Here is a 17,952-nt window from a genome sequence, read left to right on the forward strand (position 1 = left end):
AAAGAGGGCAACAAATGTCCCCTGGAAATCTCCAGAGATGAAGGTTGCTTCTCACTTTTCTCTCTGTATGAAATACACACACACACACATGCAACTTGTTCCTAAACATTTGGGTTATAATCCCAAATAAATGTTCATTGAAGAGTCCTAAAAGCATAGACCACGTGGTGGCAGCACAGTAGAGGCAGCTTTGCGAAACCTCAAAGCTAGCATTAGCCAGAATGCTAGGACTGGGTTGGGTGTGCTTCTCACACCTGGCACCTGCTCCTTGTTCTCACCCACTCACAACTTACTCTGTGTGCCTTAAAAGGTCGGATGAATACAGAGGCAAATGGAAGGTCTCCCTCCTGTGCTCCAGGAGCTCATTGTCCAGATACACCTAATTGCCAGGGCAAGGAGCTGCATTGTCAACGTGGTGGCCCCAGGGTCCAGGGATCCAGGGCACCGTTCTGGAGATGAAGGTGCTGACATTCAGGGCCTCATTGCTCCTTCTCTCCCACGGGGCATTAGGTTTAGGATAAAATGATCCTTAGGAGCGGTTGGTTTGAGGAAGGTACGCCTTTTTCTGGTGCTTCCTCTCTCGATGGGCATGTCTGTGGGGACACCTATGACCTCACAGATTGTGCCCAAGAGGAGGGATCTGGGTCTAGAGAGGGTAGGGAGGGCAAGAGACGCACAAGATGACAGTAGAGCCTGTCTGAACACACACGGTCCACCACACCCTGGCTCATCCCCCACTCCTTTCCTTTCCACCCTCTAGGATGGCCAGGTTGAGTGTGCATTGGTGTTGCAGGAGGTGGAGGAAGGGACTAGCATCTAGGTTTAAAGACCAGAAACGAATATCCCCTGATAATTTCACGTCATTTTCTGGATTCAAAGGAGGGGTAGAGCGGGGAAGACAGACGTAGAGGGGCAGTGAGACAGGGCCCGATTCGGGGGTCTCTCTGAGGCACGGCGAGGCGGGTCTCTCCCCCGCGGGTGCGGGCTCCGGGTGGGTGGACTGGCGCCCCCCAGCCCCGCAGGCCCCGAATGACATCAGAGGCTGGGGAGCGCGCAGAGCGCAGGCGCGGGCGGAGAAGGGAGGCGGGAGGGGGGCCGACCAGTGCGGCTTGGGAGAGCGCTCCTCCGCCCTGCGCGCAGTCCCTGCGCCCCGCTCAGCCCGCGCCTCGCTGTTCGCGCCGCGCCTCGGGCGTCCAGAGCGCGCCCCTCGCACCGCATCAAGCGCCGCCCGCGGCAGCCCAGCCCCAGCCTTCCTCCTCCTCTTCTTTCTCCTCCTCCTTCTCCGCTGCCGGACACGCAGCCGCAGGCCGGGGCCGGGACGCAGCTGGGGAGTCAGGGACGCGCGCAGCCAGCCCTTCCCCCTCCGGCTCCCGCACCGCCGGCCGCCTCCCCTCGCCCTCCTCCTCTCCCCTCCCTGCTCCTTCGCTTCTCCTCCTCCTCCTCCTCTCCCAGCCCAGGCTGCCAGCACCATGTCCGCAGGGGGTGATTTTGGGAACCCACTGAGAAAATTCAAGTTGGTGTTCTTGGGGGAGCAGAGTGGTAAGTACCCCGTTTATTCTCTTGGCTTGGTGTCGAGTCGAACCCCCGCCAAATCATCCACCCGATTGGGACCCCGGCCTCGGCTCGAAAAGGCCCCTCGGTGCCTGGGCAGAGGGGAGGTTTGGGGATGAGAGGTCGGGGCCGGCTCGGGCGGGGCCGGGCAGGGGAGGGCCCAAGGGTAAGGGCCGAGGAGACGCTGGGGCCGGAGGTGGGGGTGAGGGTGGGATCTGGGGTGGGGGCTCGGGGTGCGGGTGCAGGTGCGGCGCGGCGGGGAGGCCGGAGGGCGGCGGCTCGCTCAGCGGCGCCGGCCAAGGCGTGAAGGCTCCGGGCTCGCTGGATCGCTCGCACTGCGGCACCGGCTGCGGGCGACCGCGCAGGTGGCGGGGCGCCGGCGAGGGTCGCGGGGAGGACGGCGCCCCTCTTTGGAGAACGAGACGGGACTGGCGTCTGGCCGCTCCCCACCCCGCGGCACCGGAGGGGTTCCCTGGGGCCCCTGCCCGGAGCCGTAATTACGGGCACGTCCAGACCCCAGGGCAGACGGCCGCGGGCGCGGGGGGAGACCCACAGATGTCTCCTCTGAAAAGAGCGGGTGCAGGTCGTGGGGGAACAGGGCGCCTACCTCCCCTGGCTTACGTCCGACTGGGCACAGAAGGTTCTAGACCCGCTGCCCTTCGCCAGTGTGTATTAGCCCCTGTGGGGCTCAGGGATCTGGGCGATGACAGCAAGGGTTCCCCAGTGCGAGGCAGATTTGGGGGATGGTACGGGGCGCCTCACACCAAGAGCCGTGACGCCCGGGGCTGGGCAGAGAAAGGACCAGGCGACACGCCCTGCCTGGCTTCCCAGCACCCCTCCCGAGAGCGTTGGCGGCGGATTCTTCCCACCTCCCAGCTCACCGCCCTTCTTGGGGGAGGGGAGGTCACTGTGGCAGCGAGCCAGGGGCCGGGGAGAGGGGGAGACAAATGGCTTACGTACTGCCCAGCAGCCTCCCCAGGGAAAGCATCTCTGAAATCCAGGTTAGTCCCGAGGTGGGAAGACCAGGTTGAGGAGCATGGACCCTCTGACACTTGTAGGAAGGAGTGGTTTTCAGAGCATCCCTCCAGAGGCCTCTCACCTGGGGCTGCAGGGAGACCAGCTGGGCCCTGACCAGCTCTGCTGTGGGAGAAGGCCGTCTCTGGGAGCAGGACCAGCAGCTCTAGCTCTACAGACCAGTCCCGTTCACCTGGCTTGGTGCCTGTCTATACAGGGGGCCAAGACACACACAACCTTGGGAGGACCTGGTGGGCTCCGAGAGCAGTGCTGCTGTGATGTGTGTGCCTGTGGATTGTGGAGGTCACACACCTGCCTGCTGCTGCTGCTCATTACAGCTCAGAGAAGGGTGTCAAAAGGTGGTAGAGTTCTGACATGGGTTTTGGGGCCAGGCTGGGCGTTTCAGAACAAAATCAACTCAGGCAGCCAGCCCTGTGTCCTGGACCCTGAGTTTCTAATCTTAGTAGATTCCAGTTTCACAAAACTAACTTTTCCTTGTGCCTAAAGGGATTTGGGGGGTGGGGGTGGCCTTCACATCCCAGTGCTACTCTTAGCGGGCCTAGAACCCTGGGAGTTGAATTCTTAGCTGTGTTCCTTTGAGCAGATTTCAAAGCCTCTCTGAGCCTTAGTTTCTGTCTCTGTAAGATGGTTGCCTAAGGGCAGTTCTCTTACCCCTTCATGTTTCCTCAGTGTCTCCCAAAGGGCCTGGACCATGGGAGGTTCCCAACAAACACTTGTTTATTCCAAGTCTGAACATGCTTCAGCAAAGGACCAGGGGTTTGATGAGGAGAATGGTGTGTTTGAGGTAAAACTTTGGGCTCCCACGGAATCTCTGATGGGCTGGGGCCCCGACTGAGCCCTGCAAACCCCCTTTGCCCCTAAAATCACAGAAATGAGACCTGAAGTCCTCAGAGAGTGAGCCCCCACCTTTCTAGCATGTTTATATGGGAAGTTCCAGCCCCAGGGATGGGGTGTCAACCCAGAGTCCTATTGTGATTTGTTAACCCTTCTGGGACTGGAACCACATCTCCTGTTCCCGGTCACTAACATGCCATTGGGAAATAAGGTGACCTTGAATTGGGGAAGCCAAGAATTGGGGAGCTTTCCTCATAGGGGGTTAGGGTTGCCATACTCTGGCCAGGCTTGTGGCTGGGTTGGGTGACCTGTTGGAGATACTGGGCTAGTTGGTTGGGAGTATGCTTTCTGGGCCCTTTGAACATGGTCATTAGGGGAAAAGGCACTGCCATCAGTGCCATTGGCTATTAGCCACTCTGGTCCCTTCTGGCAGGGAGCCCTAGGACCCTGAAAAGCCTCCTCCCACTTTGTTGTGTCATTAGTCGGTTGTTTACCTTCAATTTTACAGAGCTTTTGGGGTCCCTGAGTTAGGCAGGAGACATGTGCATCTCTGAGCCTGGTGGGACAGAGGAATTGCCACTGCAGCCATGGCCTCCATCTTGCCTGCATGCACTTTTACATGTGTTGGTCCTTTGTGCCCGCATCCTCTACAGCCTGTGTGGTGGAGGGAATTCTGAATTCCCACTGAATTCTGGCCATCACCTCCACCCTGGGTCTCCCTCCTTGTGTGACCTTGGAGGTACCTCCCCTTCTGTGCTCAGGGAACTTGAGTCAGCTGAGCACAACAGGGACTTCTAGAACAGCATGGGCTGGCCTATATGAGCTGAGTCCCCTGGAAAAGGGGCCAGGGGAAGGAGCTGGCCTTCTCTTGTTTCCTGTGCCTGGCTTACTGGTAGCATCTCTCTAGGCCAGTGGGCGAGGACAGCTGGATCCCAGAGGGGAGTGCCTGGCCTGGAGCCCAGTGATGAGGAGGGTGCCCAGGACCAGATAATCCCAGGGGCATTGGGCCTTCAGAGATTCCAGGGACCTAGTTTGGGTGGGAAGCCTTGAGGAGCCAATCTGGATAGAATACCTCTAGCCCATGAGAGAGTACCCCCTCATAGCAGCAGAATGATTGCCTTACTGTGGAGCATGGAATACAGGCTGGCCAGTATCAGCCTGGCAGGGGGAGGGATTGTGGAGAGGTTGCTGTGGACCCAGGATGAAGGGTTTCCTTGCAGTGTGGAGGCTGTGCAATCCTGCTGGGGCTCAGATGGCTCTCTGGGCCTGCTGGCCGTGCCCTTGTGCTGATGGCAGTGGAGGGTGAAAGAGGGGGTGATGCACACCAGTCCCGACTTGGGCACTTGGTGGCATCCAGAGAAGGCAGGCATGAGCAGATATCTGAGGAAGGAGCTCGACCTGGGGGACACAGCCCTCCTCCTGAGTTCTGGTGGCGTTCTGGGGGGCTCCAGCTTCATGCAGGGCTTCTCCAAGTGTGTGTGGCAGGGAGGGGGAAGTGGGCTGTGTCTGCTGCACTCTGGCCTCTGCTCACCTCCCTTCCCTGAGACTCCTCCAGCCGGAGCAGGAAGACTGATGGACACAAGTTTGGTCTCCTTCCCCAGGCTGAGGCCAGTAGGCCAGCTTCTCCCTGTGACCAGCCACCTTCCTGTCCTCCCCTGGCAGTTGTGTTGCTGGAGGTGCCATCCATGCCGAGCACGATGTGAGTGGCATCCCTGGTCTCATGCAGCATAGTGACCCTGCAGGCAGCTTTGGTGGTTTTCTCATTTGTTCAACCATCCCTCTCTTCCTCCCCCATCCGCCTCTCACTTCCTCCTCCCAGCATCCATTTATTCATTCAGTCAGATCTTTGAGTGTATCCCTGCCTCGTGGAACTTATAGTCCACTGGGAGCACAGACATCTGCGGATATAATTACAGTAAAGGTCTGCGAGGGCCGTGACGAGGGAGGAACAGCTGCCGTGGAAGCACGTAGCAGGGCGCCCTACCCACCTTTGGGGGCAGGTGCCAGAGGCGCCTTCTAAAGGCTTCGGAGGGGGAGACGCTTCTCTAGGCAGCATGCTGGTCCTCCTTCTTCGGGCCGAGAGCAGGGAGTAGGTCTTGCAAGGGGCCCCCACCCTCTCCAGGGAGTTTTGCCTGCTCTTCTCCCTCCGGCATTGAGGAAGTGCGTGGGGTGGGGACAAGTAGCAACTGCTGGGAGGGAAGGGGCTGCCCCTCCACTTTCATCCCCGTCCTCACTGCCAGGAGGGCCCTGCCTGACCCCTGCCTCCCCGCCACCCACACTGCTACAGCACCACAGGGAGCCCACCGCTGGCTTGGTGGTTGTGCCTGAAGCCCATCCCAGAAGCTGACTCCTCCCAGATCTGCTGGCCCTGCTGTGCCCAGCCTAGCTGGGCACTCACCATGGTGGGGCTTTGTTTTTTTCTGAACATTTTTAGAAACAATCACATGCTGCCCCAAGACCTCTGTTGTCTTGGTTCCTCGGGATTTTAAAATGCTTATTAACTTCTTTTAGGTACAAAAACCCTAACTGAATTTTAAGCCCCTTAAGGGCAAATTTCAGCACCTTAAGGTGACTAGTCATCTTAGTCATCCTTCCCCCCTCTCCGCCTGCAGGAGTTTTGTGCTCATTAAATATCTCACTTGAAAATGATGAGAGATCTTTGCTGTGTGGGATTTGCTGATGGCCCATCAGTAGATTGAAAGCGACAGGAGTCAAGGCCGCTTTGGAATAGGATTCTTCATCCTGACACCTGCCGCTTTCTCAAGCCAGAGGATTTTTATCTGCAACACTTACAGAGTCCTTCAGAGAGGATCGGCTTATTTAGCCTTGGTCATGCCCATCTCACCGTTCATCTCACGGAAGCTGAATTTCTCAGGGCACCCCCATCCCCAACCATCTCTGCAGAACTTTGAGAAGCAGCAAGACCACCAGAGGTGGGGTGGAAGGGACACATCCAGACCCGGCAGAGCTCACTTTGAGATCTGAAGTGAATCACCCAGTGGCTCTGTGCCTACCTTCTTGGTCCTGCTTTCTCTCTTCCCAATTTTTCTCCCTGCCTCAGTGGCTGGAATGAGAGAGGGAGCCTTGGATGTCAGGTGCAGGCCCAGAACCTTTGCTTTATTTGTTTAAAGAACTGGGTGTGAGGTCAGACAGACACACACCAAGATGAGAATTAACCTGTACTTGGTATAGGAGAAAAGTGGCACCCTCAGTGCTGATGTTAGATGCTCGAGAACTCGCCAGAAGACAAAAAAGAAACTGTGAGAACACGTTCTGGTGGTGCAGGTGTAACAGTAATTACCATCGTTTGCATGGTCTGATTATCATTATCACTTGCAGCCTCCAAATTATAATGAATACCATTAAAATATAACAAAATAACCTCATTGTCCTTTTGTTACTTATTAAATCCCTAAAATCAGCCCATGAATATTTATCCTTATAGGTGTTGCCTTGACATTGCAAGCTCGCCCAGGGCAGGCCTGAGGGTGGTACCATCTGTGTCCCATCCAGGCTGCAAAGTTTTCCTGTCCTCCCCAACCGTTCTTCCACTGTTGCAGAATGAATGAGCCTTTGAATGCACAGGGCTTTCTGGTCTCAGCGTAAATCATTTAGAGAAACTGGTGGACAGACCCATTGGGGAGGGTGAGGAACGGTTAGGTGGAACAGCAAAATTCATATCATTGGGGGTGGACTGCTGTGCTGGGCATTTCCTCCACTGTCTGTCTGTGTATCTGTCTGTCATCCTTTTCTGTTTCTCACCACAGAGAAGATGGGGGAGGTTGCCAGGGAGAAGTACCTGACGCACCCTGAGATGGGCAGCTTTTGTGAGAGCTCAAAAGACAGGCTGCCGGGAAATGGGGCTGCAGGCAGGGCTGGGCACTTAAGCCCTGAGGGGACCGCGATGATGAGGAAGCCAGTCTCTGCTTCCTGGAACAGGGCAGGAAAGGATGCAGATTCCTAACGCCTGAGGACTCCTAAGAGAGCTTCTTTACTGAACTTGAAATTTCCAATTCCCTTTTTTATTTCGGTAACTTTGGCCCTGAACTAAGTGGGATCTTTTTTAAAAAGTAAATTTTCACTACTGTGAATATGTTATCATTTTAGTAAAATGATTTATTTTCAGTAGAAAAGCATATTTATCCTGGTCTCTTGGTAACAAGGCCGGTGGGAGCCTGAGTGACTCAGCCAGGTGCCACCTGTTCCCTGGGGGGTGACATACCCAATGGACAGACCAGGGTTCAGGAGAAAGCAGATGATACCTCACCCCTGAGGGCAGAATGGAACCTTTACAGTAAAGGTTATACCTCTATAAAATGCATTAAAAGAGTGGCAGCCTGGAGCCCCAGCAGGACCGGCGAGGGAGGAAGACTTCTTTTGGATTCGCTCTGTGCTGGAGACCACAGCTTTCCTCCAGGGTCTGGGCAGTTGGGGGATGGGCTTGTTGCTTTAGTGGGGTTTCCCTCGAGAAAGGGGTTTCCAGTACTGGGATGACTGGCTCACCCATTTCCCCCTGTGGCTGGAGATGAGGTGAGGGCAGGTCACAGAGGCTGGCTCGGCCAGGTTCTAGCTGAGAACTCATTACTCAGAAGGGAAGAACGAGTCACACTGAGAAGCTGGTTCCTACCTGCTCTGGGGGTAGAGCCTCATTCTCCCTCCAGGCCTGGAGATATCAGGGCCCTGGAGACCCTGATTCTGTCTAGGGTCTGCCACCAGCTGGCTGTGTGGTTGGATTAGCCCCAGCCCACCTTTCACTTTCTCGATATGTCCCTGGAGGCTAGTGGACTTGGTGATCACTAGGGCCAGTGGAGCTCTAAGTGGTTCTATAATTCAGCACCAGCTTATAGTATGACGCCAAGCCAGTAACACTCCCAGCCTGGGCACGGCACGGGTCAGAGGGGCTGCAGGGATGAATGCGTGGGATCAGGGCCTCTGCCAACTGTTTCCCCTGGAACTGCCCTGGGCTCCAGTGCAGGGTCCTCTCCAGTCTGCCACCTCTTCTGTTGGCCAACATTCTAGGCCCACCTACCTGGGCCCAGCCTTACCTACTGTGCCCTAGGGGTGCTTTGGTTCATCCCTTCTGATGATGTGTTTGGCTCAGGTCGCCAGGCAACAGGGATGGAGCTGTTTTGCCCTTCCTGCCGACAGGCATTTATCTCATACAGAGGACAGCAGAATGGGTGACAGCTCCCAGGTACTCCTACTCCGGGACACTTCCTTCTGTAGCCAGGTGGGTGGGTGGTAGGTGGGGAGGGCTGGGAAGGGGCCAGAGCCAAGAGGGATATGCGGTGTCCCCAGTAGACCAGTCCCAGCTCCTACTCCAGCCCCATCACCAACGGCATCCTCTTGAGCCCTGGGCTTCCACCCCAGCCTGGCCCTCTCTGTCTGGGTGTTGGGATGTAACACCCAGACAGAGAGGGTCCTCAAAAATGAGGACCCCCGGTGCTCATTTCCCTCCAAGATAGTAGGGTCTTTATGACCTTGTTGGACTTCCAAGATGTGTCTAATACATCAATATGTGGCACATGCTAAATGCTCCAGTAAGAGGTAATTTTGTTGGTGAAATAGTGACGGCACTCCCCTCCACCCCTGCTCGTAGATGTATGACGGGAAGAGAAGTAGGGGTGCAAGGTTTGGAGAATCACTGATGGACCGTTTTTGTGTAGTGAGCTGCAGGGCAGAGTTCTTGTGATCTGACAGGTAGAGCTGCTTATCCATTTTGTAGATGAGGGAAGTGAGGCTCTGAGAGGTGAAGATGTTTACACAGGGTGCGGGACCCAGAAGCTGCTACTGCTGAGCTGGGAAGGACCCCCGGGTCTCTGACTCACTGGCTGGCGTTTTCCCTGCTGCCTGGCCTGGCAGGGAGGGGGACAGACTCACCCTGAACCCCTGTGGCCCCACAGCTGCTCACAAGCAGAGCACCTCAAGTTCACTGCCACTGTCCTTCCCTGAGGACACGGCCCAGGGACTACAGGCTGGAGGGTCTGCAGTGTTGTGAGTGGGACAGTTCTTGGACCGAGGTAGGTGGATCATAAGCCTCAGCCAGTGTTGATGTGAGTATTAACTACACAAGCAAGGCTGCGGGTGTGGTCTGCTGGGGAATCAGGGGAGGCTTCCCGGAGGAGGTGGTGCACAGTGAGCAGGAATTCACTGGCAGGTGAGGGAGGCGTCACGAGCAGAGTGCCCAGCTGTGCCAAGGCTGAGGGCTGTGATGGGCATGGGCCTTCCAGGGAATTGGGTATCCTTCACGTGGCTGGGCTCTGGCGTGGTTGGGGGAACGTGGTGGGAGGAGTTGCACCTGGGGAAACAGGGTCAGGCCACACGCAGGAGTCTGGGTCTTCCCTGCAGGCAGCTGGGACCCAATGGGGGGCTTCAACCAAGGAGGGACATGCTTATGGGTTAGAAGACAAGGCTATGGCCCACTTGCAGGCAGGAGATCCAGGTGGCCTGAACCAGGCCGGCTGGGAGCATTCAGAGGATGGAATTTAGAGGAGGCCTTGTGACAGGTATCAGCTTGAGCTTCCTTCCAGCCCTGAAGTTCACCTCTGCTGGGGATGTATATTTTCTTGATTTTTTTCTCTGTTGACTGAGGACTCAGGAACAATGAAGGGTTGGAGAGGAGGGACTTTTGTCCTTCTTTGCAAGACCACACTGTCCCCAGATGTACCCAAACTGGCTGCCTTAATCTCCTCTGCCCTTCCAGTCTCCACAGTGCCCTGGGTGCTCCAGGACTGCTGGCAGCCCTTCCAGACTCTTCCCGTCTGCCAGCTGCTCAGGGCGGGTGTATGCCTGGAAAGGAGTGGGCCGCTGGGTGTGCGAGCTCCTGCCTCTTGTGCAGCCTTCTGCCACTGCCTCCCTTGCTGGGCTTCTCTTCCAGCGGACACCTGACTCCCTTCCTTTGCTTTCTTTCATAGATTCCCTTGCTCTTCTCTGCCAGCTTCCAGCTTCCCAACCAGCTCAGGCGTCCCTGAGGACTTGAGGGAGGATTGTGTGGGGAAGAGCTTCCCTCCCCGCCTTGGAAACAGAAACCTAGTCTTAAGCTGGCTGTGCAAAAGGCAAAGGGTGGGAGACAGGGAGCTGGCGTGGAGACAGGGGGCTGCCTTCCTGAACCCGGCCCCCACCCGCAGGCCCGCTCACAGTCTGATGGTCTGTCCTCAAGGCCTGAACCGCCACCCTCCAAAGCCCTGGTAACCTCTGTTCCCTGCCCCTCATGTCTTCCGCCCATGGAGGTTACTGAGCCCCACCTGGGTATTCCTTTGCCAGTGTAGCTAGTAGGGGGAGAATATCCTAATTATGCATCGTCAGCGGTCACAGCACGTTTCAGTGGCCCCTGTGGGCAGGGCCACGTTAATGGTCTGTGAGGTCAGAGTGGGTAAGGAGACCTGTGCCCTCGGTTGGTGCTCAGCAGAGGTGTCACCCCTGCCCAGAGTTGCTGGCCTAGAGAAAACGGCCTGGAAGCTGGCCGCAAGCAGCTCAGCCCAGCTTTGACCTGTTCGAAACCCCGCTGGGTACCCCCATTGCCCCCATCCCGGGGCAGAAGCAGGACCAAGAGACACATCCCTGGTTTGGGACTGCAGAGCTGCGAGTATGACCTCCATGTGGACGTCAGGTCCCTCTGGGGGCGGGGTGCGGATTCCGAGAGAGGTAGAGAGAATGTTCTGTTCTGACCCTGTTGACGAGCGGGGAATAAACATCACACAGACTGAAGAGGATAAAGTGAAGCATTCAAACTCACATTTCTTGTGTATTTCCCCATCCAGTGAAGGAGTCGGGGGAGTTGGGAAGTGCAGGGAAGAGAGGGCCATGGAGGCACTGAGGGGAGCCCCTCCCCCACCAGACACAGGTGCTGGAGCGCACCTTCACAGGCCTGCTGGCCGCCACGTGCTGCGGCCTTGGGAAAGCCCGGGTGGCATAAGGCTCTAGGCAATGGTGCTGTCTGTCCCGGGGCCCCGACCAAATAGAATTAAAGGGTCCTGTGGAGGCACTGATTCCTGTTGGGGCACAGGAGTGACGGGACTAATTCTGTTTTCACATGGAGGATGAGCTGAGGGGTGGGGGCTGCTGCTGTGAGGAGGCTGACGACCCTCGGCCAGGCAGAGCAGGAGTGGAGAGAAGGGCTCTCACCTCGGCCCCGGGAGATGAGGGAGGGCGTTCTTCAGCTCCACGGCCCCAGTGCTGCAACACCGGGCTTCCATGAGCAGACTGAGCCTCGTCTCTCCCTCCCCAAGGCCAGTTGGCTCTGCCCCACTGGGACCCTGCAGTTCCCAGACTGGGCTGCTGCAAGTAGGGTCAAGCCTTGGGGCCAGGAGATTATTTGGTTCTGCTCTTCTCTGTGTAGAGAGCACCTATGAGAAGGGTTTATTTTTAGGGGGAAAAAAAAGCCACTCTCAGATTAGCCACTTATTTTAGGGATATTAGCAGATCCTACTTGTAGCATCAGGATCTGGAAATTCTCCCCTGATTCTAATCCATCACTCCCCCACATCCAGCCAAAGCACTGCTGGCTGCTGCCCACGTCAGAATGTGAAATGCAGGCCTGGAAAGGTGCCTTGCCAGCCCACCCACCCTGGTTCTCTCCCACTTGCATCAGAAGAGGGCAGAACCCCAGGTGTTGGGCCAGAAGAGCCAGCTCCTCCCCTTTCTCCGTCATGCAGCCAAAGGGTCATCTAAGCCAGAGTTCTGGTCTGGACAGCAATGTCCACTCATCTGTCCACCTCACCTCTGGGGGCTGGAAGTGCTGTGGGAAATGTATGGTGAGGTAGTCACAGGCCCTGCCCACCACAGCCTCCGTGCAGGGCAACTGAGAGCTTCAGTCCTAGACAGAGAGACCTGCGAGTTTCTGCTGCAGGTGACCAGCCACTAACACCACCGCAGGGGAGGAGGAGGGGGCTGAGGGAAGAGTAGAGGGGGCATCTTTTAGGAATGTGAGGTGGTTTGACAGATACAACCTAAGCTGACCCTGAATGAGTCACCCCCTTGCCTAGTCCCTTCCCCTTGAATGCAGATGGAACCCGACACTTGCTTCTAGCCAATATGGTATGGCAAAGATGATGGACTGTCACTCCCATGATTGTTTCTCTAAAAGACTCCTCTTCTGGCCTTGAAGGCGTGAGGTGCCATGTGGTGAGAGGGCAGTGAGGGGTCATGTGGTGAGGAACTGTGGGTGGCCTCTAGGGGAAAAGCAGCCTCTGGCCGGTAGCCCCCAAGAAGATGGAGACTCAGTCCTCCAGTCACGAGGGACTGAATTTGGTCAGCCACCACAGACAAGCTTGAAAGAGGACCCCGAGCTCCAGAAAGCAACATAGCCCAGCCAATACCATGATTGTAGCCTTGTGAGACTGCAAACAGAGGTCCCAGGAAAGCCGTGCACAGGCTCCTGCCCCAGGGGAATGTGATATAATAAATGTATGTTGTTTTGATCCACTAACTTTGTGGTATTTGTTACACAGCAACAAATAACTAATACAGATGGGGTGAAGATTTTTCCAGGGAAGACACACCTTAGAGATGTCCTCCTTTTGCAGACAAGGAGTTGGAGCTTCCGTGAGGAACTATGACCTGCTCCTGGTTAAGCAGCTGGCTGGGGCCATGGGAGGAGGGAGGCCCTCCTCCAGGGAGGCCCCAGGAGTCGGGTCCTGGTTCTTGCTCTGCTACTGCTCTCCCTTTGTGCAGCTTTGAGCAAACCCTCCTGCTTCCTGGGCCTCCAGTTTTTCCTCTGTTACGTGAAGGGCTGGATCTGATGATCTCTAGGTGACTTCTTGCCATGACTTGGTATTCTGAGGCCACTCTGATCTGTGATCCTTCTAGAAGCCAGGCCTCAGGGCCTTTGTGAGTTTTAATCTCTGCTGCTCCTCACGTGTTGTGTGTTTCCACTGTGGCTTCAGGAGGCATGATCTTCCTGTCCTGGGCATACTTCTATAAGCCTGATGGGTTCAGGCAAACCTCTGAAGTGGAGCTCTTGGTTGTGCACCAGGAGTTACTATCTGGCCGTGACCCTGGGGTCATGTTATCCTGGGCAAGCAGCCCCTCTTCTCTGACCTCACATCTCCTAGCTCAGTGAGAGGCTTGGACAAAATTAGTTCCAGAGTCCTCTATGGCTCACACCCTCTGTGGTGCTGCTTTGGAGAAGGGCTCCTTAAGGACCTGGAGCTTGTGGGTTGGGACAAGTGAGCCTGGATACATCTTCTTGGTACCCAGGCGTCCAAGTCCAGGGGCAGACCTGAATATACGCCCAGTTTCTTGTTCCCCAGCCTGGCCCTCCGGCCACCCCAATGCCTGGCCAGCAGTCATCTCTGGTCCACAAGGGCTGGAGACAAAGAATCCTCCTTGCCTGCTGGGTGGTCCTGTGCCCACTCTCAGGCCCAGGGGTCCGGAGATCTAGAGTGCATCTTCCACCCCCGTAACAATGGTCCTTGTCTCTACACTTCACCTGGAAGGCCATCCCTACTCTCCAGGTGAATCTTGAGCAGGTGCCCTTGAGCCCATCCTGAGGGCAGGAGGGGTCTTCTTTCTATTGACTGAATGGGGAGGTCTCCACATCCACTCTTCCCTCACCAACTGGCTCTGGACGTGCAGGGGCTGGGATTGTGCCCATTTCCTCTTTGGCAAAGCAGCAAGGTGCACAGAGTGAGCAGGCTGTGTGAGGGTATGCAGGGACAGGAGGGGGCGCTGGGCCCCCACAAGTGCCGGGAGCAGCTCCCTGTGCTCGGGGAGGCCTTGGAGTCAGCACCCTTGGTCACCGCCAGCCCAGGGCTCCTCTGAAGGATGCCATGCCTCCAGCAGCCTGTGACCTTGAGGCCACCTTCCACCTGACCGGGCAAGCTTGATCTCATGGCCAGGCAACAGCTGGGCCCCCTTGGATGGGGGCTGTGGGTCCACTGTCCCAAGGCCCCTCTGACTGGACCTCAGCTGATAATCTGGAAAACACAAGCCATGGCTCTCAGCGCTCTGTCTAGGCATTGTCACTGCCCCACTGTCCTCTCCCTGTGAATGAGGCTTTTAATAGCAATGCCACCAGCAATTTGCCTTAGGGAGAGAAGTATAAATGTGAGCATGTACGTATATTACTTTGCCAACCTCCATGCTGTGGATGAACCAAGAGTTCCTCTCAGTTTAATAAACTATCAAATTGCATTAACACCAGCCTTGTCAAAAGATCAGCTGGTGGTGGGAATTTAGCATGTGTTTCTTCCTTCTCTCAAACGTACATATCCTCACTATGGATGAATTCTTCACAGCACCCATGCAGCTACTCAGACATGTGACATGATTGGCCAGCGTAGGGTCGGACTAGAGTTGGGCTGAGCCTCAAGCCAATTGGAATGGAGTGCATCCTGCCCATCCAGGTCTGGCTGTCCAGGGAAGCCAAGCCAGAGTGTGTGCACTGCAGGCGGGAGCTCCTATTCTAGCTGGGGGTGGAGAGTGGCTAGCACTCAAAGCTAGCAGGTGCTGCTACTGCTGTTGGGACCTGGAGGGGAGACCCAGCACCTCTTTGAAGCTGAGAAGAGTGTTCAAGATGACTCAGTGAGGTAGAGAGGGTCCAGACAGTGGGTGAGCTGGCCATGGTGGGGAGGAACTCTGCAGCCCACATGAGCTGTGTGCTCAGGCTCAGGTGGTTTTCAAGAAATCCTGAAGACGTCATCCTTGATGAGGTTCTCAGTTTCGTAGCTAAGACACCAGGGGTACTAGAGAGTTCCCCCCCACACCAGGGCTTCTGGTGCTTGCTGGGTTGAGAGAGAGAGAGAGAGAAAGAGAGAGAGAGAGAGAGAGGAGTGTGTTTGCATGCATCTAAGTGAGCATGAGCTCACTTAGATGGCATAAGGCTCTAGGTGGTTATGCCAAGGTTCTGCCCACTGAGCTGTCCTGTCCAGGCTTACTCCATCTCCTGGTCTGTGGTTAGAAGGGCTCACAGCAGTTCCCCAGTGCCCAGCTAGGTCCCTGTTCTTGGTGAAGACTGTTGATGCCAAGTACAGTTATATTCTATTTCCTTAGGAAAATTTCACATTGACCACAATGTTTAATCAGAACAAGCCATTTCCTGAATGTGTGCAGAATCTGAGACAGGGATATAACACACATATGTGTGTGTGCATAATTTTAAAAATCGTCATATTTCGTTTTTTCCTTTAACTTTTTATTTTGACATAAGTTTAGGCTTATAGAAAGTTGTAAGACTAGTATGAAGACTTCTCACATGCCTTCCACCCAGAATGTTAACATTTTACTGCTCTTGTGGGATTCATAGCACTTCTGTGAGGCAGGCACTTCTGCCTCCATTGTACAAATGAGGATGCTGAGCCTCAGAGAGTATAGTAACTAACTCAAGATCACACAGCAAATAAGTGGCAGAGCCAAGATTAAAATCCATGCCTGTCAGTTGTGTGTGCTATGTGTGATGTAAGCGTGAGTGTGTAGTTGTCTTGCTCCTTCTGCCCAAAGAACTTCCTTTCTTGTGTTGTAGATCTGCTAACAAGAAATTGTCTTGGCATCTGACTTCTTTATATCAATTCCATTTTTGAAATATTTTTGCTGGGTATAAAATTCTATGTTGACAATATTTTTATTTCAGTACTTAAGAGATGTCACTTCATTTTCTTCTGGTTTGCATGGTTTCTGACAAGGTAACAAAGATTTTTATTCTATGTTTTCTTAGGCCTGTGATCCAATATATTCTTGTTATTTCTGTTTAAACAGTCAGTTATCTTTTAAAGAGATTTCAATGATACAAAAGAAATCTTACACATTTTCCCATGTAGTGACCATTCCCTGTGTTCACTATTCATTTATGTGGACCCACATTTCCATCTGGTGTCATTTCACTTTTTCCTGGAGTACTACCTGTACAGATCTGCTGATGATGAATTCTGTCAGCTTTTGAATATTTGAAAAAGTTTTTATTTCATCCTTATTTTTGAAAGATGTTATATAGTATATATCTGAAAGTTACAGAATTCTAGGTTGATAAGTTTTTCTTTCAGGACCTTACAGATACTGCTCCATTGTCTTCTTGCTTGCATTGTTTCTGAGAAGTTGCTGTCTTCTTTATCTTTGTTTCCCTGTATATAGTGTGTCATTTTTCCCTGGCTACTTTTATAATTTTCTCTTTATCACTGATTTGGTGCAATGTGATTATGATGTGCCTCTGTGTGGTGTCTTTTATGTTTCCTTTGTTTGGGGTTTGTTGAACGTTTTGGATCTGTGGTTTACATTTTCTCTCAAATTTATAATATTTTCAGTAAAACTTTCTTCAAATCCTTCGCGGACTCCAAATACATGTATGTTAATGTACTTGATGTCATCCTACGGCTCACTAGTGTTCCAGTAATTTATTTCTATTCTTTTTACTCTGTGTTTCATTTTAGATATTACTCTGTCTTCAAGTTCATTGATCTTTTCTTCTGCATTTAATCTGGGATTAATCTGTTGCTAACCCATCTAGTGTATTTTTCGTTTCCCACATTGTAGTTTTTACTTCTAGAGGATGGTTTGTGTCTTTTTAAATATCTTCCACATCTCTGTTTAACTTTTTGAACATATGAAATGCAGTCATAATAATTGTTTTTTTAATATTTTGTTTGCTAATTCTAACATTTGTGTCACTTTTGACTGATTTTTTTCTCCTTATTAAGGATTTATTTTATTGCTTCTTTTTGTGCCTGGTAATTTTTTTATTGGATGCTAGATATTGTGAATTTTGTCACATTGTGTATTGGATGGTTTTTGTATTCCTATAAATTCTTAGGATTTGTTAGCTGGGACTGGAGTGGTGCTCAGTCTGGGGCTAATTATTTCCCACTCTTGAGGCACAGCCCTTCAGAGTTCTCTCCCCAGTGTGCCATGAATGAGGAAGCTTTTCACTCTGGCTGGTAGGAACAGGCACTATCCCAGGCCTATGTTGATGCCAGGTGCTGTTTCCTTTTTAATCCATTTGGGTGGTTCTTTCCCAAGTCCTGAGCAGTTTCTTAACACACCTTTGCTGATCAGTCCTCAGCTGAAGACTTAAGGGAGCCACTTTGCAGACCTCTGGTGTTCTCTCTCTGTGTACCTCTTTCCTCTCTTGTGAACTTCAGCTGCCTTGTTTTCTCCAGACTCTCAGCTCTATCTCCCCATTCCCTGTGCCATGTCCTGAAGTTTTCTCAAGGCAACAATTTGGGGGCAGTTGGGGGGCTCACTTGATTTGCTTCATGTCTCTCAGGGTTTACTGTCCTTTACTGCCCTTATGTACTGTCTTGAAAATCATTGTTTCATATATTTTGTCTGACTTTTGATTGTTTCCAGTGAGAAGATAAATCTGATGACCAGAAGCTAACATCTTGGGTCTTTGTTTTTTCATTTAATCATTTATTTGTAGGGGACACTGGTCTGGGCCCATGAGTGAAAACATTGGCTTGGACAGGAGTGTTGTCTGGTCTAGTTAGTATTCTATTTTCTTGTGTGTGTGTGTGGTATGTGGGCCTCTCACTGCTGTGGCCTCTCCCGTTGCGGAGCACAGGCTCCGGACACGCAGGCTCAGCGGCCATGGCTCATGGACCC

General features: G+C 53.6%; 1 protein-coding gene across 2 annotated transcripts in view; it reads left to right on the forward strand.

Annotated features, from left to right (window-relative positions):
• Positions 1 to 1,126: 1,126 nt before the first annotated feature.
• The window catches only part of RAB6B (RAB6B, member RAS oncogene family), a 58,580-nt gene continuing 41,754 nt past the window's right edge, over positions 1,127 to 17,952 (forward strand). Inside the window, exon 1 of one of the 2 annotated variants that reach the window (XM_007457557.1) lies at positions 1,127 to 1,539. In XM_007457557.1, the coding sequence (XP_007457619.1) occupies positions 1,470 to 1,539 (70 nt within the window). In that variant the 5' untranslated portion in view covers positions 1,127 to 1,469. The remainder of the gene's footprint in view (positions 1,540 to 17,952) is intronic. The other variant, XM_007457558.1, reaches the window with a different exon arrangement.

Source organism: Lipotes vexillifer, unplaced genomic scaffold (assembly GCF_000442215.2).
Source record: "Lipotes vexillifer unplaced genomic scaffold, Lipotes_vexillifer_v1.1 scaffold86, whole genome shotgun sequence".
In the NCBI taxonomy this organism is placed as follows: Eukaryota; Metazoa; Chordata; class Mammalia; order Artiodactyla; family Lipotidae; genus Lipotes; species Lipotes vexillifer.